Here is a 27,885-nt window from a genome sequence, read left to right as displayed (position 1 = left end):
TGGTAATACCACTGGTGGGGTATTACAGTAGAAGATGCTTTGCGTTAATAGTGTTGGCAGTAGGGGATTAGCAGCAAGCAGCAACCATATGGTTCATGTTGGCTGGCAGACAGAAGCATGATAAAGGCAGCAACAGCCATATGGAAGGTGATGGTAGGCACGAAGCAGCAGCAGCCATACAGTACATGATGGTAGGCAGACCACAGCAGTGGCATGATGGCAGCAGCGCAATAATGGAGGCAGGACACGTGGGAAAAACTGCCCTATCATGTTGAGGAGACAGAAATGGCTGCTACTGCGGCTTCTGGTGCTTGTGGCGGTGGGAGTGGAGTGACTCTGCAGGGGGGCGGAGAGGGGCCTCCCTTTCAGACAGGTTGTCGGCAGGCATATGCCAACCGAAAGCTGCAGCAAGCTGTGTACACAGTGTTTCCTGGAAATAACGTAGCTGGGCCTCTCTTTCTTTGGAAGAAAAACATTCCCCCATTGTTCTTTGATAGCTGGGGTCTAAAAGCATGGCTATCCAGTAATCACCAGACTGCTTAATGTCAACAATATGCCTCTACCTCTGACTCCTCCACCTCATCCTCATCCTCTTCCTCCATCATGGTAGATTCTCCTTGTGGGTCCCTAACAGCTACAGGGAGGACAGAAAGATGCATCAGCTGATCTTCTTCTACTGTCATCCCCTACTGCATGAGCATCAGTGTCTGTACTAAGATAAATATGAGAGGGATATGGAGATTGAAATACGCAGATTTAAGCCTAATATCTAATTATCTTCACAGGTATTTTTGTCCGGTAATCTGCATATTCCATGACACGTATCTGCTGGTTTTCAAAACTTAAATCCAAAAAGAATCAAATGGGAACTGTGTGGAGATGGAAATACATAGATTTATGCCTAATATATCACATTATCACTCACATATATTTTTATATTCGCTAGCTTGCATATTGTAAGACAAGTACCGTATTTTTCGCCGTATAAGACGCACTTTTTCTTCCCCCAAAATGGGGGAGAAATGCCCCTGCGTCTTATACGGCGAATGCAGTCAGTTTTACATCGCTGGCAGCGATGTAAAGCGAGCGAGGACTCGGGGAGGGACTGGGAGGAGGAGCTGGGGCCGGCAATAGCGGCGGGGCGGTACAGTCACTGTACTATAGCCCCGCCCCGCCGCTCCGGTGTACTAATAAAATATGTCATATTCATTGAATGGTTATTAAATATGCCCCTTTATGCCTAATAGTACCTTAAATCCTAAGCGCATCCGTACAATGCAGGCCGGGCGGGCGGCAGCGTAACTCCCTGATGTCACGTGCCTGCGCCGCCTACTTTATGAATGAAGCAGGCGGCGCAGGCAAGTGACGTCAGTGAGTGACGCGCCGCGCCAGCCGCCCGGCCTGCCGGCATTGTACTGAAGCGCTTAGGATTTAAGGTACTTTTAGGAATAAAGAGGCATATTTAATAACTATTAATTGAATAAGACATATTATATTAGTATACTGGAGCGGCGGGGGATCTGTGGATGGCACAGTTATGGGCTGGGAGGGTCTGTGGATGACACATGTATAACAGTGCCATCCACAGATCCCCCCCCCTGTAACAGTGCCAGCCACAGATCCCCCTGTAACAGTGAAAGCCACAGATCCCCCCCATAACAGTGTCTGTCATCCACAGTTCCCCCATAACAGTGTCCGTCATCCACAGTTCCCCCCCATAACAGTGTCCGTCATCCACAGTTCCCCCCCATAACAGTGTCCGTCATCCACAGATCCCCCCCATAACAGTGTCCGTCATCCACAGATCCCCCCCATAACAGTGTCCGTCATCCACAGATCCCCCCCATAACAGTGTCCGTCATCCACAGATCCCCAGTAATAGTGCCATCCACAGACCACCTAGTTCCAAACCCACCAAACCCACAGCACACCTTTTGGTTAAAAATATTTTTTTTCTTATTTTCCTCCCCAAAAACCTAGGTGCGTCTTATACGCCGATGCGTCTTATACGGCGAAAAATACGGTAAATGCTGTTTTTGTAAAACTTCAACTCCGAAAATTTTTATTTACTACGTGGAGATGCCCTGACACAGATTTTGGACTAGTATTTCTAGGTGTTTGTACTAAGATTTAAAAAGCTGAAACGGTTTTGCACTCTTGGCTTTAAGAGGAGAGAACTACAACACCCAGCAGAACAAGAATGTTGTTGTAGAGCAGCCGTTGAAATTACATGGAGAGGGATATCATAGGACAGAATTACAACTCCCAGCTTTTCTAGGATATTATTATGGGATATCCCAAGACACCACTAACGTCTCCTCCATGCACATCCCTCGAGCTCCGCCACTGCTCCTTTTTAACATCATCTCCTCTGCAGAGGTAGCCATTTATATAAGTGTAATTAGTAGGTGGGGCCCCCTTCCCCCCTGGGCCCCATAGCAGCTGTGTTGTCTGCCTCCATTGGAGGTATGCCACTGCCCCCAGTGTCATCAGGTCTGGAAAACACACAAGATTATCCGAGGATGGAATGTGTACAATTATTTTACTGTCTAATCTGAGGTCATGAGCAAATCCTCACAATACAACGTCACTAATACTGGAAGTGTTGTTCTTTCTTCTAGTATGCGGGGCAATGAATGGTCTGAAGAAGAGAAGAAAGCCTTAAGAGAACTGAAAAGTCATAAACCAAATATGAAGCTAATATACTGAACAGAGAAGAAGCCTGATTCCTGTCTGCGATGAGCAGATAACAAGACTTTCGATGGTGAATAGTGATGAGCGGGAGGTGCCATATTCGATTTTGCGATATTTTGCGAATATTCAATTGAATAGCGCTATATTCTCTATATTCATTAATTCTAGCAAGCCAATAGGAAAGTTGCCTATGGACAGCTCTAAGTTGGATTCGCAATGCGAGAATATTACTTTTCCTATTTTTTGCAATAAATAGAATAATGACTCAAAAAATAGGCAAAGTAATATTCTCGCATTCCGAATCCAACTTAGAATCCAACTTGGAGTGAATCACCATGGTAAAAGATCATGTGACGTACCATGTGATGACCGGAGTGACGTCATCGAAGGTCCTTAACCTGTATTTAATGGAGCAGCTCACCCCAGGTCCTGTTCATCAGCAGCGGAGACACAAGGAGATGCCAGCTTCGCGAGCAAGTGGACTAAGGTGAGTTAAATTTTTTTTTATTTTTTTTTAACCCCTCTAGCGCTGGTTTACTATGCATTCTGTATTCAGAATGCTATTATTTTCCCTTATAACCATGTTATAAGGGAAAATAATACAATCTTCAGAACATCAATCCCAAGCCCGAACTTCTATGAAGAAGTTCGGGTTTGGGTACCAAACATGCGCGATTTTTCTCACGCGAGTGCAACGCATGACAATGTTTTGCACTTGCGCAGAAAAAATCGCGCATTTTCCCGCAACGCACCCGGCTCTTATCCGGGCAAAAAAACTCACGCCCGTGTGAAAGAGGCCTAAGGCTACTTTCACATTAGCGGTTTTCATTTCCGGCACTGAGTTCCGTCACAGGGGCTCTATACAGGAAAATAACTGATTAGGCATATCCCCATGCATTCTGAATAGAGAGTAATCCGTTCAGGATGTATCAGGATGTCTTCAGTTCAGTCATTTTGACTGATCAGGCAAAAGAGAAAACCGTAGCATGCTACGGTTTTATCTCCGGCCCAAAAAACTGAAGACTTGCCTGAACGCCGGATCCAGAATTTTGTTTCCATAGGAATGCATTAGTCCAGGATCAGGCATTCAAAATACCGGAATGCCGGATCGGTCCTTCCGGTCTGCGCATGCGCAGACCTTTAAAAATGAGAAAATAAATAAATACCGGATCCGTTTTGCCTGATGACACCGGAAAAATGGATCCGGCATTGCAATGCATTTTTCTGACTGATCAGGCATTTTTCAGACAGATCAGGATCCTGATCAGTCCAAAAAATGCCTGATCAGTCAGAAAAAATTACTTGCATTTGCATACAGTTTGCCTGATCAGGCAACGGAACTGCCTGCCGGAATCAAACAACGCAAGTGTGAAAGTACCCTAAAATGGATATTGGACATAAGAGCTGGATTGTACGACATACTGAACCTTTATGGTGATATTTATATATAATGACTTCCGTACAGGCTTTAGCAACGTAAAGCTAGCACAGGCAGGGGCGGCAATTCCAGGGGAATCCGTACACTGCAACAAGCACATGAACTTCAGCTGCCTATTTCGCAAGCATACAGTAAGAAAAATATATTAAGTATATTACAAAATTTTAGTTTTGCACATTTAGAATAGTTTTTAATAAAGCAGATTGAATAGTTTGGGTGCACTTTAAATAAACTTTTTTTACCACTGTAATTGTGTAACTGTAACTTGATGCATCAGCTTATCACAAATCATACAGGTAATAGTAGTATCACGATCGGCGTGACTATTACATACGTGACACAGAGGGAGGGAAAGAGGAAGGCCCTGCCCAAGTGAGAGGGAAGGTGGTGACCCCTGACTCACCTTGCGGCTGGCACCTGGCTGCCCTGACGTCCCTAGACGGGTTCCTCACCCGTACGCCGACCACGTGCCTAAAACCCTGGCTTTCCCTAAGATGAGCCCTAGATAGTGAACAGGGCGGTGGGAACACTAGTCCGCACCACTAGCTCTAAAGGAAAACACCAAGGGGAGGACAGACAATACAGACTAAACATATAATCCCAGGTGGGCGACAACAGGAGACAACAAAAAGCCCAACAGGGATCCGGAGGGAAGCACTCTGGAACAACAACCAGGATTCACAGCTCCAGTGGGTCAGTATAGATGTCCAGGCAGGAAGCTCTATAACTGGCAACTAGAGAAGTGTGAGAGGAGAATATAAGGAGGTTGGGAGTGGCAGACAAGAAACAGCTGAGGAGGAGAAGCTACGGATCCCTGAGTGAGACAAAAAGGATTGCAAGGCAAACACAGAAAACAATCACTAAGAAACAACGTGATCTTTAGACATAGAGCGCGCAGCCACCCGCTGCGACTTCCTGACCCCGGGTATAACGGAGTCAGACGTGGCTCTTGACACCCTCGTGACAAGTAGTCACGCATGGACACGACATACATTTCCATGAAGAACTCTGCAGCTTTGCTAAGGCCTCGTAATGGTAAAGAAAGTGTTAATGGTAAGTTACACCAGGCGTTCCACCAGGCGTTCGCAGCATGTCTATTATGTTTGCGGTTTTAGCTGCGGATTTCACCCTTTTCCATGGAAGGGTGAGATCTGTGTCAAAAACGCACCAAAATCAACATTTAAAGAAATTGCTGATTTTTGTGCTGCCGAAACGCACGGAAACTTGCATAGATCTTATGTGCGCTTGCGACTGAAAATCAGTGCCAATCACTTGGGGCTTACAGAAATCCATGAATGGAATTGACTTTCATTTGCGGAAAATTCTGCTACAAAATCTGCAGCGCCCTGATTGTAAGGTCCCTTGCAGATGAGCATGAGCAATAAGGTCCGGATGCGTTGTGGATGCGTTCAGTGAAAAATGCGCGATTTCTCAAGCAAGTTCATTCAGTCTTCTATGCGATCACGTTCAGCTGTTCAGCTTTTATCGCACGGGTGCGATGCGATTTAACGCGTTTTGCACGCGCTTGATAAAAAAACAGAAGGTATACAAACAACATCTCTTAGCAGCCATCCGTGAAAAACGCATATCGCATTCGCACTTGCTTTCGAATTTGAATACTTACCAAAAGGTTATGTGTGGACTAGGGCCTGGCTTGCCTAGTGCCACCAGGCTGCCAGTGCCCGCGGCCGCCACCGCCCTAGTCCACACATGGGCAGCGCAGCCTGGCCTGGCCCCTTCCCTGTTTCTGTTCCCCTAATTGGCCAATTCAATCTTTCTTTTTTAATTTTTAAATGAAATAAATGAAAAATTACCTTTTTCCTTTTGTACCCTTTTCCTGCCTGGTGCCGCTCTGCCTCCTGACTCCTGCTCGTGCCGACACCCACGACACTAAACTGCCGCCCGCGCCTCCAGCAGCCGCCCTGCCAGTGGAGCCGGAGGCGGGGGGTCCCGGGTCTGGGGCAGCAGACAGCAATGGAGTCGGCCTGGGGGTGGGGTTTGGGGCCACAGAATCGGCGTCTCCTCTCTCACTCTTTCCGCCGCTGTCAGTGGTGGGTGGGCCTGAGCCAATGGAGAGCCGGAGGCTGCAAGTAAGCAGCGGGCCGGCTGGGCCCAGTAACTGAAGGGGGGTGGGGCGTTCCGCCAGAAAAAAAGGCCTGATACGGAGAAGTATTAATACTGGGGGACATTATGGTGAGCTTTATAGTTATAATACATGCAGTTTCATTGCTGTGTGCATGGTGCAAAATACCACAAGGAGGCCCACATGAACCTGGAGCTGGCCCTGCCTGCAGAGCATTGTATTCTAGGGCACCCAGAGTCCCCAGTGCTTGCAGAGCATTGAATCCCATTGCACACAGAATCCCATTCCCTGTAGAGCATTGCATCCCAGTGCACCCAGAGCACCTAGTCCCTGAATTTCATTACATCCCAGTGCACCCAGCGTCCCCAGTCCCTGCAGAGCATTGCATTCCAGTGCAACTAGAATAGTCAGCATTAAATTCCTTTGCAACCAGATTCCCAGTGCCCACAGAAGACTGCATCTCAGTGCACATAGAATCTCAGTCCTTGCAGAGTATTGCATTCCAGTGCACCCAAAGTCCCAAGTTCCTGCAGAGCATTGCATCCCAATGCACAGACAATGCAGGACATTGCAAACTAGGGTAGCTAGAATCCTTTGTCCTTGCAAATCATAGTGCACCAGGAGTCCCAAATCCCTGCAGAACATTGCATCCCTGTGCACCCAGAATCCCAATTCCCTGAGAGCATTGCATCCAGTGTATAAGAACCGGCGGACATCTCAGTTTAGTGCTCACATTTAATTGAGGAACGCCCCTAACCGGAATGTAAAACAGCCTTTGAAAATCCTGGAAGACCACAGAGTCCACTCTCACATGAGGGACTTGTCATGGTTGGCATTTCATGTAAGGGACAATCTTAAGTTTAGAAATGTGCCAGACACATCCTATACTAGAGAGCAATGCCAATACTGGAGACAGTGGAGCGTCTTCTGCTAGACTTTTAGTATCAATTTATGGGAGGCCACGTCACTGTCCTACAGTTACCACATCTAGTGGGGCAGCCGTAGCCTCAACTCTTGTATGGAGACATCAACTCAGATCTCAGACCACATAGCTGAAGTTCCATGTAGTGAATGTGGTGACCATGTACCATCTGTGTTGTGTGTGGTGCTGCCTGGTCATCAACCGAGAACTCCTGACCTGCAATATAATCTTGTATGAGATTCTGGAAAGTCTGAAGACGGTATATAAGAAAGAAATGAAAAATAACCGCAATAATGTGAACTGGAGGAACATCCATGTGTCAGCATTTGTATAAGGTTTGTCATGTTTATTACCAACTAGAAAACCCAGTCATGATACATCAACCAGGACCACAGTAGACCCATAGCAAGCACCTTGCACATGGCTTTCCTGGACACAGAAGATCTCCCAGGCATACCGCCCACAGGTTTAAATAGCTGAGTATTTAGGACACCTGACCGCCCGATGTTCAGACACTCAGACCATGGAAACATTTACCCTTATATCACACCCTAACACAGGGATCATACAAGTCACAGGTAACAGTTCACACACACCGGGCACATTTATCATGATGTTTTACGCCATATTTCATGTATGTTTGGCAGTCCTCTCTAGTTAGTTGCATTTATTGTTTAGTTTGTCCCTTGTCTATGATTATCCATGGTATTTGCGTATGTGTATTTTTTGAGTTTTTTTTCCATCATTGCTAGGGCTAGGTGTTTCGTTACTGGCAAAGTGTGATTTATGTATTTGTCACTTTTTAACGTATGAATTGGCTTCGTAAGGCTACTTTCACACTTGCGGGAGAGGAATCCGGCGGGCAGTTTCGTTGCCGAAACCGCCTGCCAGATCCGGCAAAACGTATGCCAACTGATTGCATTTTAAGACTGATCAGGATCCTGATGCTTTGCAAGAACGGATCCGTCTGTCCGTTTGTCATACAGACAAATGGATCAGTTTCGATTTTTTTTTTCACATTGTTACCGGTCTGCGCGGACGGATCCGGCATTCCAGTATTTTGAATGCACTAATACATTCCTATGGGGAAAAAAAAGCCGGATCCGGCATTCAGGCAAGTCTTTAGTTTTTTTGGCCGGAGATAAAACCGTAGCATGCTGCGGTTTTATCTTTTGCCTGATCGGTTAAAATGACTGAACTGAAGACATCCTGAACAGATTGCTCTCCATTCAGAATGCATGGGGATATAACTGATCAGTTCTTTAACGATATAGAGCCCCTGTGATGGAACTCTATGCCGGAAAAGAAAAACGCTAGTGTGAAAGTACCCTAAGGCCCCATGCACACGGCCGTTGTGTGTTCTGCAGTCCATAAAACACGGATGGCGTCCGCGTGCGTTCTGCAATTTGCGGAACAGCACAGACAGCCTTTAATATAACTGCCTGTTCTTGTCCGCAAAGCGCTGACAAGAATAGGACAGGTTATATTTTTTTTTTACGGAGCAACGGATGCGGACAGCACACAGAGTGTTGTACGCATCTTTTGCAACCCCATTGAAGTGAATGGGTCCGCCTCCGAGCCGCAGTTTTGGACCAAAACAACGGCCCTGTACATGAGGTCTAAAAGTGAGTAAAACTCCACCAACTCCTCTTTTAGGCCTCATGCACACAACAGTTTTTGCAGCTCGGGTGCGGACCCATTCACTTCAACAGGGCCGCAAAAGATGCGGACAGCACTCCGTGTGCTGTCCGCATCCGTTGCTCCGTTCCGTGGCCCAGCAAAAAAAAATATGACGTGTCCTATTCTTGTCCGTTTTGCAGACAAGAATAGGCATTTCTACAATGGGCCGCCCGTTCTGTTCTGCAAATTGCGGAAGGCACACGGGCGGCTTCCGTTTTTTGCGGATCCACGGTTTGTGGAACGCAAAAAACAGCACGGTCGTGTGCATGAGGCCTTGGTCGAATCTTTGGCAATTTTTGGTCAGTGATTGTGAGCCAAAATCAGGATTGAATCCTGACCCAATAATTTCTATGGGTCTGTGTACATTAGAATTGTTTTTTGCGTTTCTGCGTTGCGTGAGAATCGCAGCATATTTTATATTTTGCGTTTTTCACACAGAAGTGAATGGGGCTTCAGTGAAATGAACTGCATCTGTATGTAATCTAGATGCATTCTGGTTTCAATGCAGTTTTCACTGATGTTTGCTAGGAGCTATTGTTTGTAAGTCTTCAGGTTTTTTTCAGGCGTGTGAAAAACACATCAAAACTGATTGCACCCGCGCTGAACTGAACGCAATTGCAGACAAGTGACTTACCTTGCATGTAAAACCATCAGTTTTCCTAAACATATCCTGAGAGTGTCTGTGAAGGTTCTCATTTATCCATATATACCCTGAGAGTATCCATTAGGGCCCTTGCACACGACCGTATGCCCTCTGAGACATACGGTTTGTGAGCGGGCAATATGTCCTGGAGCGGCATTGATCGTGCGCACGGGAGTACACAGCATTATAGATTACAATGATGCAGTGCACGTCGGGCCGCCCGCAGGACTATTGTCCCGCACTCAGAAGATCATATAGACGCGTCTATCTTTACCACAGAGTCGCGTAACGGAACCACGGTTGTGGATAGCACACGGTGTGCGGTCCGCATCTTTTTCGGCCCCATTGAAATGAATGGGTCCACGCCAATTCCGCAAAATTGTGGAATGGATGCGGACTCCTTCATATGGCCGTATGAATAAGGCCTCATGCATACGGCCTCCGTTCCATTTTTTTCGAAGCTAGGATGGGGACCTATTCATTTCAATGGGTCAGCAAAAAATAAATAAATGCTGATGGTTCATCTGTCTGTGTTCCATTGTCCGTGTTATCCTTCAGCAAAAAAAATTGTGCACGTCCTACTTTTTTCACATTTGCGGACAAGGATAGGCATTTATTACAAGGGATCTGGGGAAAAAAATAGATTCTCCCCAAAAACGGATGCCGTATCAATTTTTTTTTGGGTGGACGCAAAAAACAACTGTCATGTGCATGAGTCCTGTCTTTGGTTTGTGTTGCTGCACCAAAGGTAGGGTATGGCTACAAGGTCAGGTTTCCTGAGGCAGTTTTGGAAGCCAAAATCAGGAATGGATCATAAAAGGAGAGAAAGTATATAAGACAGATACAACTCTTCTTCTCTTTTTTGACTGTGTGGCTGTATGCAGTGTCCCAGGGGGTCAGTAGTGTATGCTGGGCTTTGTAGTGCAGATTAACCCACTAACCTGGGATCCACTGTCGTCTTCAAGCAGGGCAAATGCTGGAACAGGCAGGTATTTGATGTTCGTGACGCCAGTGTCAATTAAACGGTGACACGCCGTGTATAGTAATGTAGAAGAATGAAGCAACCACAGGATAGCCAACCAAAAACTGGAACTTTACTGAATGTCAGTGATAATTATACATGGACGCAGTTGGAAGCGCCGTTCCATGGAAGACAGTTGTTTTCTATTTGAATACAGGTGGTTCTTAGAAGTACAGACTGGCCGGTTATAGCAATGTTCTTTACAGAGTGTTAATTACAGGAGATGCAGTGCAGGCGGCTTGCACACTATTCCTGACTGGTCCTGAAACATGTGACTTATTCTCCAAGGTCTAATGCCCTATAGCTGGCGTATCCTTGAAGCTGTCCTTATCTAGTACCTCCTCTGTTATCTTAAGTACCTCTTGCTTTATCAGATTGGCCTCTGTTCTATTCTGTGTCCCGGCTGGTTGATTAAGATGTTTCGGATTAAACGGATGATGACTCAGGAGGGGAACCTTTTCCTCAGAACTGGAATCCGGTTACAGGGCTTACTCTACCCTCTCAGCACTGAGTCTAGAAACTTCTGCCTTCCTGAGCTAGGCCCTAGCCTATTTATACTGAGCTGGGGGCTCCCTCTGCTGGCTGTGACAAGAATTGCCGGTAACCGGCCTGACTGGCTTAAAGGGAAATACACATTTCAACCTAGCAGTGTCGGGTAGCCTACCCGTATGCTGCACACCCCCAGACTTTAACGTGAGTAAGGCCTCGTACTCACACACATGCCTGAACCAACATAAGCTGATGCATAATTTAAACATTACATTATAAATATGATAAACAACTATTTCACACAAAAATATAACATTTGCGACTTGATGAACAAATGACGCAAGAAAAAGGGCGTCTTCTTTCTTCTTAGGCACGGCCGCTGACCTGGCACAGCGGACTTAAGGTGAACCAGGTTAGTCTATTTTTCTTGACTGAAGTATAATAAGGAACTACACAGGGTTTCCCCGCGGGTGTAGAACAGGCAAGGGCTCACGTGGAGGAGTCCATTCTTGGCACAAACGTCAAGCAGGCTATTTCTAGTAACAACTGTTCGGGGGGAGACACCACCAGCATAGTCAAAGTCTCCTAAATGGACTGGCGGACGTCCCCTGGTTATCCGGGTGGACCTTCTCAACACAGGGGTTTCCCCTTCTCTTAGCACCGAGGTAGAAGAGAGAGTAGCAACAGGAGGATCTCCATCCGTGAGACCTTGGTCAGGAACAACTGGAACAACAGGAACAACAGGATCCACTAAAGGGGGAGCTGGATCCGGGGCATCTTGAACCGGCTCTTCTGGAAGTAAAGGTACAGTAGGTGCCGGAGCGGGCACCAACAAGTTCAACCATGGTGTCAGAAGCCAATGCATGGGATCAGCGTCATACCTTAGATTACGGACAGCCTGCATAGGATCCTCGGGCCGTATTGATGACTCTGACACAGGGGGTTCAGATATAGAACTCTCGGCACTGGGTTCTGGTGTCAGGCAGAGCTTTAACCGGTTTCGGTGTACAATTTGGGATCCCCTGCCTTCCCGGGTGATCTCATAAGTGTGAGTTCCAACATTTGGGATTGCAGTGACAACATAGGGACTTTGTTCCCATTTACTGTCCAGTTTACTGGTACGGCGGTTATTTTTTAACCATACCACAGCCCCTATTGTCAAGGGTTCTGCATGGGCTGCTTGGTCATAGTCTCTCTGCTGCCGGTCTCTAGCATAGTCCATACGTTCCTGAACAATAGCTTGGGCCGTATTCAATCGCCTTTGGTGTTCAGCAACCCAGTCGGTATTAGGTAATGGGTTGATGCAATCAGGTACGAGTACGTCCAAGGAGTGGTCAGCAGGCAATAACCCTTGGCGCCCAAACATCAAATAAAAGGGGGTATACCCGGTGGAACAGTGTATGGTATGATTGTACGTGAACATGAGCTGTGGCAACAGATTAGGCCAATCTCCCCTGGTTTCAGGAGGCACGGTCCTCAGCATCTCTATCAAGGTCTGATTCATTTTTTCACACAATCCATTACCTTGCGGATGGTAGGCCGTCGTCCGGATCCTCTTACAGTTGTGCAGGCGGCACAGTTCATGGAACAGATGGGACTCAAAAGCAGGACCTTGATCGGTGAGGATCTTTTCTGGACAACCGTAGGGCAGGAGTCTTGGCCGTCTGGTCTCTCACAGGCACCGCTACAACAAACTTAGTGAAATGGTCAATAATAGTCATAGCGTACACATACCCTGAGCGATTAGGTTCCAGCTTCACATGGTCGATGGCGACAAGTTCAAGAGGACGAGTACTTACAATGGGTCTCAGTGGTGCCCTCTGATCATGGTGTTCACCTCGTTTCAAGGTACAGGCTACACACTCTCGACACCACTTCTCCATGTCTTCTCTCATGCCCACCCAGTAAAACCGCTGGCGGATATTTGCCTCAGTCTTTTGGACCCCAAAGTGACCGGATTGATTGTGGTACATCTCCAACACCATACCTGCATCTCGTCGGGGTATGAGAATCTGATGCACTCTTTCGTTGGACACTGGGTCTAGGCTTCTCCGTAGCAACAGGCCCTTTTGTATGAAGAGCTGATGGCACTGTCTCCACAGTTTGATGAGCTCAGGATCTGTACTCTTACGCCGAATCCTCTCAGGGGCTCTGCCACTGGTAATGAAGTCCAACAATTCACCCAGCACTCTACTTTCAGACTGTAGTTTCCCCCACCTTTCTTCTTTGAGTTCAGGCCTACTGGAGGGTGAAGGAACTGCAGCTCTGTCACTGGTAGCCCGAGCCTGATCCTGTTGAGCAAATTTATGGTAGAAGGCCGGCATTTCTACATCTTCCCAAGCATCTCGCACATCATCAGGAGCTGTCTCTGTGGGAAGCCTGGATAAAGCATCAGCATTGTCATTAGTACGTCCAGCACGATATTTTACAGAGAAATCATAGTTGGCGAGGCGAGAGGCCCATCTTTGCTCCAAAGCCCCCAATTTAGCTGTATTTAGATGTGCCAGAGGGTTATTATCAGTGAATGCAATGAATGGGGTAGCGGCTAGATAATCTTTGAATTTCTCCGTCGCTGCCCACACTAATGCCAGGAACTCTAGTTTGAAGGAACTATAATTCTGGTAATTTTTCTCAGCTCCTTTCAGGGAGCGGCTTGCATAAGCTATCACTCTTTCTTTTCCCTCTTGGATCTGGGCTAACACAGCCCCCAGGCCTCGCTTGCTAGCATCAGTATACAGATGGAAGGGCTTGCTGTAGTCTGGATAACCTAACACGGGAGGCTCGGTCAGTTTCTTTTTTAACAACTGGAACGCTATCTCTCTTTCTTCATTCCACTCAATGGGCACTGGAGTTCTAGGACTTTTCTTGGGCTGCCCCCTCAAGAGTTCCTGGATAGGATCGGCTATTTGAGCAAAATGGGGGATAAAACGTCTATAGTAGCCGGCAAAACCAAGGAAACCCCTCACCTCTTTGACGGTAGTGGGGACCGGCCAGTTACGGACAGCCGCTAACTTATCAGGGTCAGGTTGTACACCCTCTCCACTTACCACATGCCCCAGGTATTTTACCGCAGGTTTGAGCAAGTGGCACTTGGATGGCTTTACCTTCAGGCCATATTTGATAAGGATCTCAAAGACCTCTGCTAAGTGTTTCAGATGGTCTTCATATGTTTTTGAGTACACAATGACGTCATCTAGATACAGCAGCACTGTTTCAAAGTTTTTGTGACCCAAGCACCGCTCCATTAGTCTCTGAAAAGTTCCTGGGGCATTACATAACCCGAACGGCATACAATTGAATTCGAACAGGCCCATGGGAGTGGTGAAAGCAGTCTTTTCCCTATCTGCCGGGGCCATGGGTACTTGCCAGTAGCCACTGGTCAAGTCCAACGTGGAGAAATAGGCAGCGGAGCCCAGAGCAGTTAGTGACTCCTCAATGCGGGGCAGTGGGTACGCGTCTTTGTGGGTTATTTGATTAATTTTTCTATAGTCCACGCAGAAACGGATACCACCATCCTTCTTCTTTACAAGGACCAGGGGTGCTGCCCACGGGCTACGACTGTCCCGGATTACATTAGAGTCTTTCATCTCTTGGATCATTTCCTTTACAGTCTGATAGGAAGTAGGCGGTAAGGGTCTGTATCTCTCCTTGATAGGAGGATGAGAGCCAGTAGGTATGGTGTGTTGTATGGCACTAACCTCTCCATAATCAGTAGCATGTTTACTGAAGGCCTGGTGGTGCTCTTTGACAAGCTGTAGTATCCCTTCTTGTTGACGTTGGGGGGTAGTCTCGTCCCCGACATGGAGCTCTTCCCACCAGGGCACTTGTGACTGGGGCACCGGCGGACATCCGCTGACTGCAGCTGGCGGCTTTTCTGCCACTGGAAGACGGATGATGTCTTGGAAGAACACCTGAGAAAGCTGGGCAACAGGGTAATGCTTAGTAAGCGCAACAGGATGATCACTCAGGTTAATCAGACGGACAGGTACTTTACCTTGGGAGACGTTCACCAGGCACTTGGCAGCTCTCACATAAGGGTAGTTCTCCATCTGGATTGGTTCCACCAGGGCTGGATAATCTTGGCCTTGGACTCCCAGGACAGCACGACACCATAAGAGAGTTTGGGAATTAGGAGGCAAAGTCACAGGCTTATTATCACGGATCCTGGCAGTACAAATTTCTCCTTTCCCGTTAGCAAACCTCTGCTGGGCACTTAACACAGTGATAGTCTTCTGAATCACCCTCTTGGATGCAGAGGAAGCAGTGGGCAGAGTCTGGTGTAATACGGCAAGTATTTCTGCATAACAGTTTTTGAAGACATTGGTGCCTAGAATGACAGGATGTCCTCCTCTGTCGCCGGCCTGTACTACTATCACCCCCTGTTGAGGTAAGGTTACTTCTCCCACCTGCAGGGTGGGTTCCCAGTATCCATGAATCTTTACTGGTTTGCCATTGCTGGCGATAATCTCTACCCAGGATTCAGGCGGCTGGGTCAATTGGTTGGTGTCCCAGAATCTTTCAAAGGCGGGCAGCTGAATAGTAGTGACCTGCGACCCAGTATCTAATAGGGCTTCAAAGGAGACCCTGTTGATCTCTACATTGATTTTAGGATGGGATCCTACATACCGTGGCATCCAATTTGGATCCTTTGGACCTAGTGTTCTACCTCCCGAGGGGTGGTCCTCAGCCTCAGGGGTTGCCCGTTTAACTGCCAGCACGTGGATTCTGTGTGTCCCACCTTTTTGCAGTATGTACACACGGGCCGCTTGCGATCTCTATTGCGCCTCCCAGTATCCCTGGGGTGAGTCTCTTGGTATGGAGGTGGGAACGGCTTAGGAGGTGACAGGAACTCTTCTTCTGACATTATGGGTTTTTCCCATTCCTCCATTTTTCTGCACACTCTCTCTTGGCTTTTAGTGAGGTAATTTACTTGCTATGTCAGCATGGCGATAGTATCGGTAGCTGTAGCTTGAACAGCTTGACCGGCCTCAGCTCGGTTAATGATAAGCGGTTTTGACCTGCAGGCTGATAACTCAGGTGGTGTGCTCAACTCTGTGGATACTGCTGATCCCAGAATTTTTATAGACAGCTCTTTAAAATCCAGAAAGGTACTGCTGGGGTGTTGGGCTGACAGCATTTTTAATTGAGTCCTTATTTGCTCACTAGACACTCCTGTGATAAATTGTTCCCTCAGGGTCTGGTCCTGACTATCAGCCTCCCTGGGATCTATCTGGATTACAGCCCCCAAAGCCTCCTGAAGTGATAGGGCATAGTCACGGAGGGACTCACCGGACTTTTGTTTCTTGCCAAAGAAGTGCATCTTTACCTCTGAGGCAGTCCTCGTTTCAAAAGTGGCCCTGAGGCGGGTGAATATCTGCTCCAGAGTACTCCTTTCAGCAGCAGGCCAGGATAATACCTCTCTGCGGGCAGCCCCCTCCAGTTGCGCTAGCAAGATTTCCATTTGCTGATCGGCATTTATGGGGTACAGTTTGAATAAGGCCAGCAACTTTTCTTTAAAGTCTCTTAGGGTATGGGCCTCTCCGTTATAGCGGGGAAACCATGGGGCCCCAAAATAGTAAGGCATGGTAAAGGGCATCATGCTGGGGGCTATAGGATGATTAGGAGCCGCAAGCTCTCCCGGGTCCGGCCGCTCGGCAACTCCCGGATCTGACATGTTAACTTATTACGAGGTGGCCGCTGGTGACTAAAGGGGCCGGAACAATCCCCTTCCCTCCGGATACAAGTTCTTACCGGTATCGCCGAGTGTGCGCAGGCCAAATCTCGAGAGACTCTGGACTTCCTGCGACCGCGGTGACGTAGAGGAAACAGGGCCGCGGCGGTGCGATGATGAAGAGGGGCGGGCTTTTCAGTGTCCTTGAAGGGATCCGCCCACGAAGGTCCTCAGCAGCGCGGGAAACTTTACTCCAGGCGGCTGGTGGCCATCTTGATCACCATTCCCTGACAGCAAGCAGGGTTGTTGAGGAGTTAATGAATTATAATCCACAACCACGATTTTCTTTTCCTGGGGGTAGCGCAACACAGCACAGCGCCTCCGATTCCTCCCAGGCACAATTGTAATCCACAGATTTGGGAATAAAAGTTACAGTCTTTGCAATACGGTGGTGGAATAGTTAAAGCACACAGTTCACACTTCTCTGCACTTCAGAAGCATGCGATCCTGTTCGTGACGCCAAAAAGAGCGATGCATTGTCCCAGGGGGTCAGTAGTGTATGCTGGGCTTTGTAGTGCAGATTAACCCACTAACCTGGGATCCACTGTCGTCTTCAAGCAGGGCAAATGCTGGAACAGGCAGGTATTTAATGTTCGTGACGCCAGTGTCAATTAAACGGTGACACGCCGTGTATAGTAATGTAGAAGAATGAAGCAACCACGGGATAGCCAACCAAAAACTGGAACTTTACTGAATGTCAGTGATAATTATACATGGACGCAGTTGGAAGCGCCGTTCCATGGAAGACAGTTGTTTTCTATTTGAATACAGGTGGTTCTTAGAAGTACAGACTGGCCGGTTATAGCAATGTTCTTTACAGAGTGTTAATTACAGGAGATGCAGTACAGGCGGCTTGCACACTATTCCTGACTGGTCCTGAAACATGTGACTTATTCTCCAAGGTCTAATGCCCTATAGCTGGCGTATCCTTGAAGCTGTCCTTAAGTACCTCTTGCTTTATCAGATTGGCCTCTGTTCTATTCTGTGTCCCGGCTGGTTGATTAAGATGTTTCGGACTAAACGGATGATGACTCAGGAGGGGAACCTTTTCCTCAGAACTGGAATCCTGTTACAGGGCTTACTCTACCCTCTCAGCACTGAGTCTAGAAACTTCTGCCTTCCTGAGCTAGGCCCTAGCCTATTTATACTGAACTGGGGGCTCCCTCTGCTGGCTGTGACAAGGATTGCCGGTAACCGGCCTGACTGGCTTAAAGGGAAATACACATTTCAACCTAGCAGTGTCGGGTAGCCTACCCGTATGCTGCATGTACCCTTATGAATTCGGGCTTGGTTGTATTAAATTTGGCAGAAGCGTGAAAGGGCAGCCTGGCTGTCTGGCATGGAGATGCAACTTTGCTACTTGTTTGCATCCCAAAACAGGCATAGCAGACTTGATAAATTTTTGTTTGAATATTTTCTAGTTAATTTCTGCAGATCCTGTAATTTAGGCATCCTATATTCAGGATAAGCACTGCGCCCCTTTAGTTCTGATCGGCTCTCCTTAGGAAATGAAGCAAATGGTGTAGAAACTTAAAGGGGGGGATTTATTATTTGCAGTGTTTTTTGTCACTTGTAAGTCTGTCTTTGGTTTGTGTTGCTGCATCAAGTGGAAGGCTGAAAAGTCAGCCTGAATTTGTGGGAGGGGCATTTTACCTTCTTAAGCTTCAGCCCCCAGCTCCTCAGGGCGCTTCTGTTCATACCTGGATAGGGAGTCGCCTGCTCTGGTACTGCATCCGTGCACGTCGTGAGTTGCTTTCATCTGCTTTGTTTTCGTTTCATACACTGCCGTTCACGTCTTCAGGAGAGGTAAATTCTGTGCCATACTTTCGGCTCCCTGAGTCGGCGTGCGTTCCAGCGTGGAACGCATGCCTATACACCTTCCTGCCCCAGGTTTTTTTTTTTTTTGTTTGTTTGTTTTTGTTTGTCTCCTTTTCCCCATCCAACTCCCTCCCGAGGTAGCGGGGGGGGGGGGGGGCAGGGTCCGGCCCGTGGGTCCCCCCCTCCACACGACCTCCCCCGTCCCCTCCTTACTTAGGGCTCTGCTGCAGCCCGGCGTGCGTCCCAGCGTGGAGCGCACACCGGAAATCTGCCACCAGGCATGAGCTCCGGCTCGCGTGCTCGGCGTGCGTTCCAGGGTGGAACGCACACGCCGGAATCTTCAATCAGGTCCGGCGGAGTCATGTGACGTGGCGGCTCCAGTGCGGTGACTCCAGCTGGGTTAATCCTGTCCCCACTGGGTCCCTCCCCCTCTCAAAACCCACACCTCGATTCTGGCCCCACAACCAGGTCTCCCGCCCTACGTACTACTTAGGACGGGTGGTCCCTGTCCCCCAGTCTGTTGGTCCGCATGGTCACCCCCCCCTGCACATTTTTTCCCAGGCAAGCCTGGCACCCCCGTCTAAACAGGCCATACATAGTAGGGGTATCTAGCCCCTGGGCAACAACGGCCATGTCCACAAACAGCAGCAAAAAATAAATAAAAAATCCCTCAGTAGGGCCCAACCACAAGCCATCTCATACGCACTCCCGCCGTGCCACACAGCGCTAAGCAGGAGGAAGACAAGGTCATCCACGTTTCCTCACTTAGGGAGCGGCCCCGGGGCCCCTGCTGGGCTGAAAGGGCGCTAGTTCCAGTACGATGGTCAAAGAAACTGGGGGTCTCACTACGAGTGGGCCAGGTCATCATCACACGCCATACTCATTCAGCGGTCACAATGCTCACTACAGTCATCTAGTCCATGGTGGCGACAGTGCCATGTGTTATATGTATGTACTTTCACGTTATATGCTGTTTCCTCTACTGGTTCACCAGGCTCATACCTACCTCTGCCTCCTGGATCGCCCAGGCACGCACCTACCTCTGCCTCCTGGATCGCCCAGGCACGCAACTACCTCTGCCTCCTGGATCGCCCAGGCACGCAACTACCTCTGCCTCCTGGATCGCCCAGGCACGCAACTACCTCTGCCTCCTGGATCGCCCAGGCCTGTCATCCTCCCCAGTTATGTTCTCTTTCCCTTCGGAACTTTATGGATTTGTCCTCGCAGGAATGTGTTCTGACCGTTCACTTGTACGACATTTGGACCAAGGTCAGGTAACCCAAGACATCAGTACAGGTAGTAGCCTCTGATCCCAGGTACGTTACTCAGACCGACACAAGCCTTCTCGCAGTCGTACTACGTTCCGGTCACATATAGTTATTGCATATTTTTCCAGGAACAGTCTGGTTATGTATTCCCCTGAATCGCTCAGGCGTCTGTATTTTCCCTGGTCTCTCAGTGGGTAGGTAGTGGCCAGGTCCACCCAGGTTCAGGGTAATGCCCGACGCACCCAGGGTCCGTCATCTTCACGAAAGGTGTAGGTAAGCGCCTGATTCGCTCAGGATTCCATGTTGCCTGAACCGCTCAGGATTCAATGTATTTGCCTGAATCGCTCAGGTTCCATGCGACTGCCTGGAACGCTCGGGGGTTTCTCAGCAGGGTCCGGCTGGTTCCTGGTTACCCGGTTCGTGTCCGGCATGTCTGGATTTCTGTTTCCCGCAGGTCTTGTTGCATGCAGCGCGACTTCGGGCCCTGATTCTGGCAGTTCAGGGTCATCCAGCAGTTGGCCATGACGCCCAGGCTGCATCCTTGTTCTCCGTCGCTTCATTCCAGTGCCACCAGATCGCAGCTCTCTCGTACCAACGCAAGTTTATTTCAGGTAAGCAGGGCCTCAGGCCACCGGAATTTCGATCCATCCTCAATTGTGTCGCAGGGCGTCTCCGTGTCCGGTCATTCCACGGTGCCAGGTTTCAGGTAAGGTCCAGCCGGGTGGCGGCTTTACGCACCTCCGCAGCTCAGAGCCTTCCTTCATTCATCACGAGCCTCCATTCCTAGGTCTTCAGTATCGCCGGAGAGTTGGCAGCGCTGTCCGTGGATTCGGGTAGGTTGCGATCCTTTTTATACCATGGTCATTTCTGTTTCCTTTCCGCTCTCGCCCGGTCACTCGGCCACCGCTTAAAAAAAAAAAAAAAAAAAAAAGGGGAAATATATATATATTTTTGGGGGGGTTTTCCGGGGTGGGGGGGGGGGGGGGGTTTCTGACGCACCCCAGGTCTCATTTCCCTGAATCGCTCGGGTTTTATGTATTCCCCTGAATCGCTCAGGTTTTATGTATTTACCCGAATCACCCAGGTTTTATGTATTTACCCGCATCACTCAGGTTTTACGTATTTTCCCTGAAATCACTCAGGTCAGGTTTGTATTTTCCTGTCTCTTTCGGGTTGACGGTATTTCCAGGTTTTATGTATTAATATTACAGGCTATAGCTACTAGAGAGGGGTCGTTGATCCAGGGAGTTATTCTGATTGCCTGATTGGAGTCGGGAAGGAATTTTTATTCCCTTAAAGTGAGGAAAATTGGCTTCTGCCTCACAGGGTTTTTTTGCCTTCCTCTGGATCAACTTGCAGGATGACAGGCCGAACTGGATGGACAAATGTCTTTTTCGGCCTTATGTACTATGTATTTTCCTGATTCACTCAGGTCACGTATTTCCCTGAAATCGCTCAGGTCTTATTTCCCACAGGTTGTTCGCATTTGCCTGAATCTGTCAGGATCCAATATATTTGCCTGGAAAGCTCAGAGGTTTTCCCATACCATCAGGAAACTACCAAGCCGGCGTCAAGGTTTCCAAAGTTTTTCAAGGTCCCACCCGCAGGTGGCTTGAAAGATGTCTCCTACACCCTGGCGTTCATAGCCCACTGTCACCGCAAATCTCAGGCTGTCATTTAACACCATCGGGCTGTACCTAGCGGGGATACAGCACTGCGCCATGCTTCATAATCCAAACGGAGGTTCCATTTCTTCAGTGCAGGCAGTCAAGGCAGCCCTTAGGGGGATCCAGAGGTGCGGGGATGCCCCTACCGCCCGTAGAAAGCCTGTCTCCGGCGAGATGTTTGGGAGACTGTCGTCCGCGCTGGATAGACATCCTTTTGGGCACTCTCCTTGTTTAATTATTAAGGCAGCCATGTATCTCGGGTTTTACGGGTTCCTCAGGCCAGGTGAGTTTACCAGCACCTCCCCTAAACGTCAGGGGTTCCAGGTGCGGCAGTTGTCCTGGGCCCATGACCATTTTGTCCTCTGGCTCCCTTTCACGAAGGCCAATCAGCATGGGCCTCCCTCGGAGGTCAGGTTTTAAACCTCGAACGATTGGTGCCCGGTCATGGCCCTCCGTCAATTGTTAGCCCTGTTGCAAGATGCCCCCCTAGATGGCCCGCTGCTTCCTTGGCGTGGGGGGCCCCTGAGGTCAATTCAGTTCGTGTCCTGCCTCAGGTCTCGGCCATAACCCACTGGCCATCACAGGACACTCGCTCCGAATCGGGGCCGCGTCCTCAACATAAAAAAAAGGGGTCCCGGCGCACGTGATCAAATGCATGGGTCGTTGGCGCTCTTCCTGCTTCACAAGATACATCCTGAACCTGAATGTAGAGATTTCCCAGGCGTTTTGTAGTCTTGCTCTCTGAGTGGAATTAAAAGCTTTTGGTCACTACTCTGCTCTCCTCGTCTATCTTTGCCCACTACTAGGCTTACCCTCGCTCCTGGCTTCCGGCACAACACAGCCAGCTAGGTCAGGGGAAGCGCTTCCCCCCCCCCCCCTCATCACAGGTAAGCCTCTCCCATGAATGTATTAAATTGGTACACACAGTAGAAATTAATTAGACTTCTTTCACATTAGTGTTTAGGATTGTCCGGCAGTATGTTCCGGTCATACAAATACTCGTTGATGGCTTTTTCTTGTTGGAGCAGGCGGTCAAACATTAGGAGTGTTGAATTCCAACGTGTCGGGCTGTCGCAAATCAAGCGCCTCACTGGCATGTTGTTTCGCCGCTGGATATTTGAAAAGTGTGCCATGGCCGTGTAGGAACGCCTGAAATGGCCACACACCTTCCTGGCCTGCTTGAGGACATCATGTAAGCCTGGGTACTTATGCACAAAGCGTTGTACGATCAGATTACACATATGTGCAATGCACGGCACATGTGTCAACTTGCCCAAATTCAATGCCGCCAACAAATTGCTTCCGTTGTCACACACCACTTTGCCGATCTCCAGTTGGTGCGGAGTCAGCCACTGATCCACCTGTGCGTTCAGGGCGGACAGGAGTGCTGGTCCGGTGTCGCTCTGCTCTCAGGCAAGTCAACCTCAAGACGGCGTGACACTGTCGTATCCGGGATGTGGAATGGGGGGGGGGGGGGGTGCCATTGATGTGGAGCAAGACGTAGCAGCAGAAGAGGAGTCTGTCGAGGAGGTTATGGAAGAGGATGGAGTAGGAGGAGTAGAGGAGGTGGCAGCAGGCCTGCATTCCATGCTTGGCTGCCGTAAGCAGGTTTACCCAATGCACAGTGTAGGTGATATACCTGCCCTGACCGTGCTTTGCAGACCAGGTATCGGTGGTCAGACATGCCATGACTTCCTTTTGCACAATCGATTACAGGTTGGGGATTGCCTTTTGTGCAAAGAAATTTCAGCCGGGTACCTTTTTATCTTTTTACTATTATATATACTATATATATTTTTCTTGTGTGACCACCAGCGATACATAAGATAGAAAATCCTTCTCTCTTTTTATGAACTGCATACAAATGGACATAATGACTTATTGAACAGGTGATAATCATCATCGGACAACCCCTGCATTGTCCTACTACCGCATTGTCTGTACACATTTTTTTTATTGTACACCCCCATCTCTGCATACTGTAATTTTTATTTTTATCTTTATCTATTTTTTCATTCTCAGAACTCCATTTTTAGAACCTCTACCTCTTATCCTTCATTTTTACCGTACTCCCATACAAATAAATACGTATAAGCTGAGCTGGAGGAGGATGGTGCGTGAAGGTTCCGAGCGGAAGCTGTAGAAGATTGGGTGTCCTGTAATAGCCAGTCACCTATGTCCTCAGAACTTTTCGAGTTCAGGGTACGTGGCCTCTGAGCACTGGGCATTATTCTAGGTCCAAAGGGAATCGAAGCACCACAACTACGACGGCCCCTGCGGGGTGGCCTGCCTCTGCCTGTGATTTATTTTTATTTATTTTTTAGATTCGTTTTAGTTGTACTATGCGTGCAAGCTACTGTGACACTAGATATGAGTGGCACTGTGCACTGGCAGAAGTTGTCAGAGTAGACGCTGTAGGCCTGACACGCACGCTTGCAGACAACTAACTGCTATTTAATCTATTACAGTCAAAAATTTTTTTTATTTTTTTTATTTTTTTATGTAATCTACTGTGACACAAGATATGAGTTACACTGGTGTGACACTGTGCACTTGCAGGGCCTGAAACACTCACGCGTGCAGGCAAGTGACTGCTATTATTTCACAGTCAAAATTTTATTTTAATTTTTTTAATGTAATCAACTGTGACACCAGATATGAATTGCACTGGTGACACTATGCACTTGCAGGGCATGAAACACACACGCGTGCAGGCAACTGACTGCTATTAAATTACAGTCAACAATGTTTTTTTTTGTTTTTTTTTATGCAACCTACTGTGACACCAGATATGAGTGGTGGGCACAGTATACGCTGTGAGCCTGACACATGCTGGCAGGCAACTGCAATTAGATTACACAGGAAAAAAAAAAAAGCAGACTGATGTTCTAGCCCTAAAAAGGGCTTTTTGGGGTGCTGTCCTTACAGCAGAGATCAGAGTGGACACTGAATACACTACCCTAGCTATCGATTTCCCTATTGAATCAGCAGCAGCTACACTGTCCCTCCTCTCACTAAGAATGCAGCTTCCGAATGAATTTAAAATGGATGCTGTCCAGGAGGTGGGAGGGTCTGCTGCTGATTGGCTGGAATGTGTCTGCTGACTGTGAGGTACAGGGTCAAAGTTTTCTCAATGATGACGAATAGGGGGCGGACCGAACATCGCATATGTTCGCCCGCTGCAGCGAACGCGAACAAGCTATGTTTGCCGGGAACTGTTCTCCGGCAAATAGTTCGGGACATCTCTACTCAGGATCAGGTTCTGGTTCAAAAAATGTAGAATATTTTACATGGGACAACCTCTGTAGTAGCGTGAAGGAGAGTCTTTAAAAAGTATAAAAAGTTTTATTTTAGGATGGCCAAAGGGTTAATATTATGCTTGAAGGTTGTCATCTGCCTTGATAAAATATTGCATGTGGTGGAAGTTAAAAATGTTGGCACTGGTTAATATACAGTTATTACTTAGCTGCCCCAATGCCATGAAATGTGTGCCTCTAGCAATGCACTTCCGGTTTGGTTCCATCATGGTAAAGGAGCTTCTCCCTCATGTTGGCAAGTGAATCTAGTCATGTATGGTTCAGTGTAATAGGTAAGCCAGTCCCCCTCTCTGTCTCTGAATGAGCCAAAATGGAGACAGGTGAAGCTTAGCTACTGATAGGAGCCAGTCAAACACTTCAAGGGTGAAGCTTAGCTACTGATGGGAGTCAGTCAAACACTTCAAGGGCATCACCAGAGTCGAATCTGTGTTGGAACCATGCTGCTAGTACAGAAGGACCAGCTCAAAGTGGGACATCAGCGAAGTGCATTCAAATAGCTTATTATATGCAACCATTTATATATTAAAAAGTAACAAAAATAAAGAGTGACTGGTACTAGCTTTGGAATCAGAAGCAATGTTAGATACACTCAGTTCTGGGTACTGTAGACTGGTAAAATCACACTATACCAACAGGTTTCTGAACCACATCAAAAGTCCTGTCAAAAACACAACATAATAAAAAGGTTGATACACATGATACAGAATACAAAGACATAATAATACAGATACTTGCATATTATATAAGCAAGGTCTATAACTCTGCAGGATTTTACATTCCATGGAGATGATGGACAACCCATAACAGTTTACTATGCCTGGTGCAGTTCATCTGATCCACCCAGAAGGGTTTTCTTCTACCATCATATCCAGTTGTCCTTTTGATCAAAAGTTCAGATGGTTGCAGATAAAAGAGACTGATGTATCTGCCATAACATTATTACACACCGAGCCCCAACTTCCATTATAATAAACTTCCCACCACCCTTCATATTCATGTGATCAACCATACAGACGGATAGCCAAAAACTCTGCAAGACATGTACTGAATATTTGTTGGTATGTAAAGGAACACATTTGCCTATGATGGGCCCTAAACTCTGAGGGATTCTCATGGATTGACTTTTTTATCTTGCGGAATACCTAGAGCTTAAGAATTCTTATCATCCTCCCTCAGGTACCCTCTGAACTGAGAACTGATAAATAATATCTCTTCTTTATTGCTGATTTTAAGAGCTAGATGTGGACTACTCAGATATCTATAGTCTGGAAGTGTTTATTAAAAATGTTTTAAATTATTTTAAAATATCAGTAGAGTTGAGCGGACACCTGGATGTTCGGGTTCGACGGGTTTGGCCAAACTTCGCAAAATAGTTCGAGTTCGGGACCCGAACTTGACCCCGAACCCCATTGAAGTCAATAGGGACCCGAACTTTGGAGCACTAAAATGGCTCTAAAAAAGTCATGGAAAGGGCTAGAGGGCTGCAAATGCCATCAAAATGTGGTTAAGAGCATTTAAATAATATTAAAGCACTTAAAATAACATAAGTAAAAAAATAAAATGATAATCTTGATCTAGGAGGATGAGGTCCATATGGAGTAGGAGGTTGAGGAGGCAGTGGATGTAGCGGTGGAGGTGGATGTAGCGGTAGAGGTGGAAGCGGCGGTGGAGAAGGAGGAGGTAGCCTACACTGCTTTTTGGTTTTAAATTATTATATATTTTTTTTTATTAGGGTCCACCCCAAAACCTTGAGAAATATAACCTGTGATAACCCCCTCCAGTCGTGCTAAACACACGTTCAGACAATAAACAGCGGTTATAGTAAAGAAAGAGTGTCACTGCACTCGACCGAGATAAATCCATTATATTGACACAATCGTCACCGGGGTACTTAGCGGGAGCATGTATGCAACATCGCTGCTGCCGGTGGTGCTCTGTCCAACATGTAACCAGGCAGTTACTGCTTCAATAATCTTGCACGTGTAAAAGACAACGGACGGCACTCACCAATGCTTGCAGAAAAATTTCCTTTATTCCTGGTAGAGAGCAGACAACATACACAAGTGCACCAGCTGAGTTCCTACACAAGTTCGGACAATACACTGGCTGCAGGGCAGGCCAGCACCTCCAAGGCGTAAAGAGCAAGCTCAGGCCATGTGCCCAATTTGGAGACCCAGAAGTTGCAGGGAGCAGAACCAGGGCTCGAGTCCTGCGGGAACGTGTGGGAATGGCGTTCCTGCACTTTTTTCATAGCAGGAACGCCGTTCCCTTTCAGGGCCGCCTGCCTTTAATGCTGGGCAAAAGGACCAGAAAGCGGTGAAGGCTTTGTACTTACCGCTTCCTGGTCCTCTGTAGGTAACGCTTGAAGTTAAAATATACCATCGGATTGGAGAAAACTTAGATCCGATGGTATATTCTAAATCCGAGGCATTCCCATGGTGATGGTGACGCTGCATCATTGGTGGTCAACGCACCCTCCCCGGTATTAAAATCATTGGTGGGCAGTGCGCCCCCCCCCCCCATCATTGGTGGCAGCGGCAGTTCCGATCGGAGTCCCAGCAGTGTAATGCTGGGGCTCCGATCGGTTACGATGGCAGCCAGGATGCTACTGAAGTCCTGTCTGCCATGGCCAGTTACTCTGCAGCATTATACTTGCATGCGCTGTGGCCGCCTGGTTGCTCCTTCTTGTAACTCACAGGTCTGTGTGGCACATTGCCATAAGCATAAGCAATGCGCCGCACAGACCTGTGAGTTACAAGAAGGAGCGCCGGGCGGCCACAGCGCATGTAAGTATGCTGCTGACTAACTGACCATGGCAGCCATACAGGATCTCAGTAGCGTCCTGGCTGCCATGGTAACCGATCGGAGCCCCAGCATTACAATGTTGGGACTCTGATCAGAACTGCCGCTGCCACCAATACTGGGGAGGGTGCACTGCCCACCAATGATTTTAATACCGGTGAGGGGGGGTAAGGTGCACTGCCCACCAATGATTTTAATACCGGTGAGGGGGGGGTAAGGTGCACTGCCCACCAATGATTTTAATACCGGTGAGGGGGGGTAAGGTGCACTGCCCACCAATGATTTTAATACTGGGGAGGGCGCACTGGGGGC

The 27,885-nt window shown here is 48.0% G+C and overlaps 2 protein-coding genes across 2 annotated transcripts in view; both read left to right on the top strand.

The window, feature by feature from the left end:
* Positions 1-3,143, top strand: part of LOC122921833 (NACHT, LRR and PYD domains-containing protein 3-like) — a 51,954-nt gene extending 48,811 nt beyond the window's left edge. The window contains exon 10 of the mRNA XM_044272095.1: positions 2,622-3,143. Coding sequence (XP_044128030.1) covers positions 2,622-2,709 — 88 coding nt within the window. The 3' untranslated portion in view covers positions 2,710-3,143. The remainder of the gene's footprint in view (positions 1-2,621) is intronic.
* A 2,021-nt stretch (positions 3,144-5,164) lies between these two features.
* Positions 5,165-27,885, top strand: part of LOC122921335 (olfactory receptor 10A4-like) — a 52,700-nt gene continuing 29,979 nt past the window's right edge. The window contains exon 1 of the mRNA XM_044271312.1: positions 5,165-5,185. Coding sequence (XP_044127247.1) covers positions 5,165-5,185 — 21 coding nt within the window. The remainder of the gene's footprint in view (positions 5,186-27,885) is intronic.

The sequence above is a fragment of the Bufo gargarizans genome, chromosome 11 (genome assembly GCF_014858855.1).
Source record: "Bufo gargarizans isolate SCDJY-AF-19 chromosome 11, ASM1485885v1, whole genome shotgun sequence".
In the NCBI taxonomy this organism is placed as follows: domain Eukaryota; kingdom Metazoa; phylum Chordata; class Amphibia; order Anura; family Bufonidae; genus Bufo; species Bufo gargarizans.
This window is presented reverse-complemented; position numbering and strand designations above follow the sequence as displayed.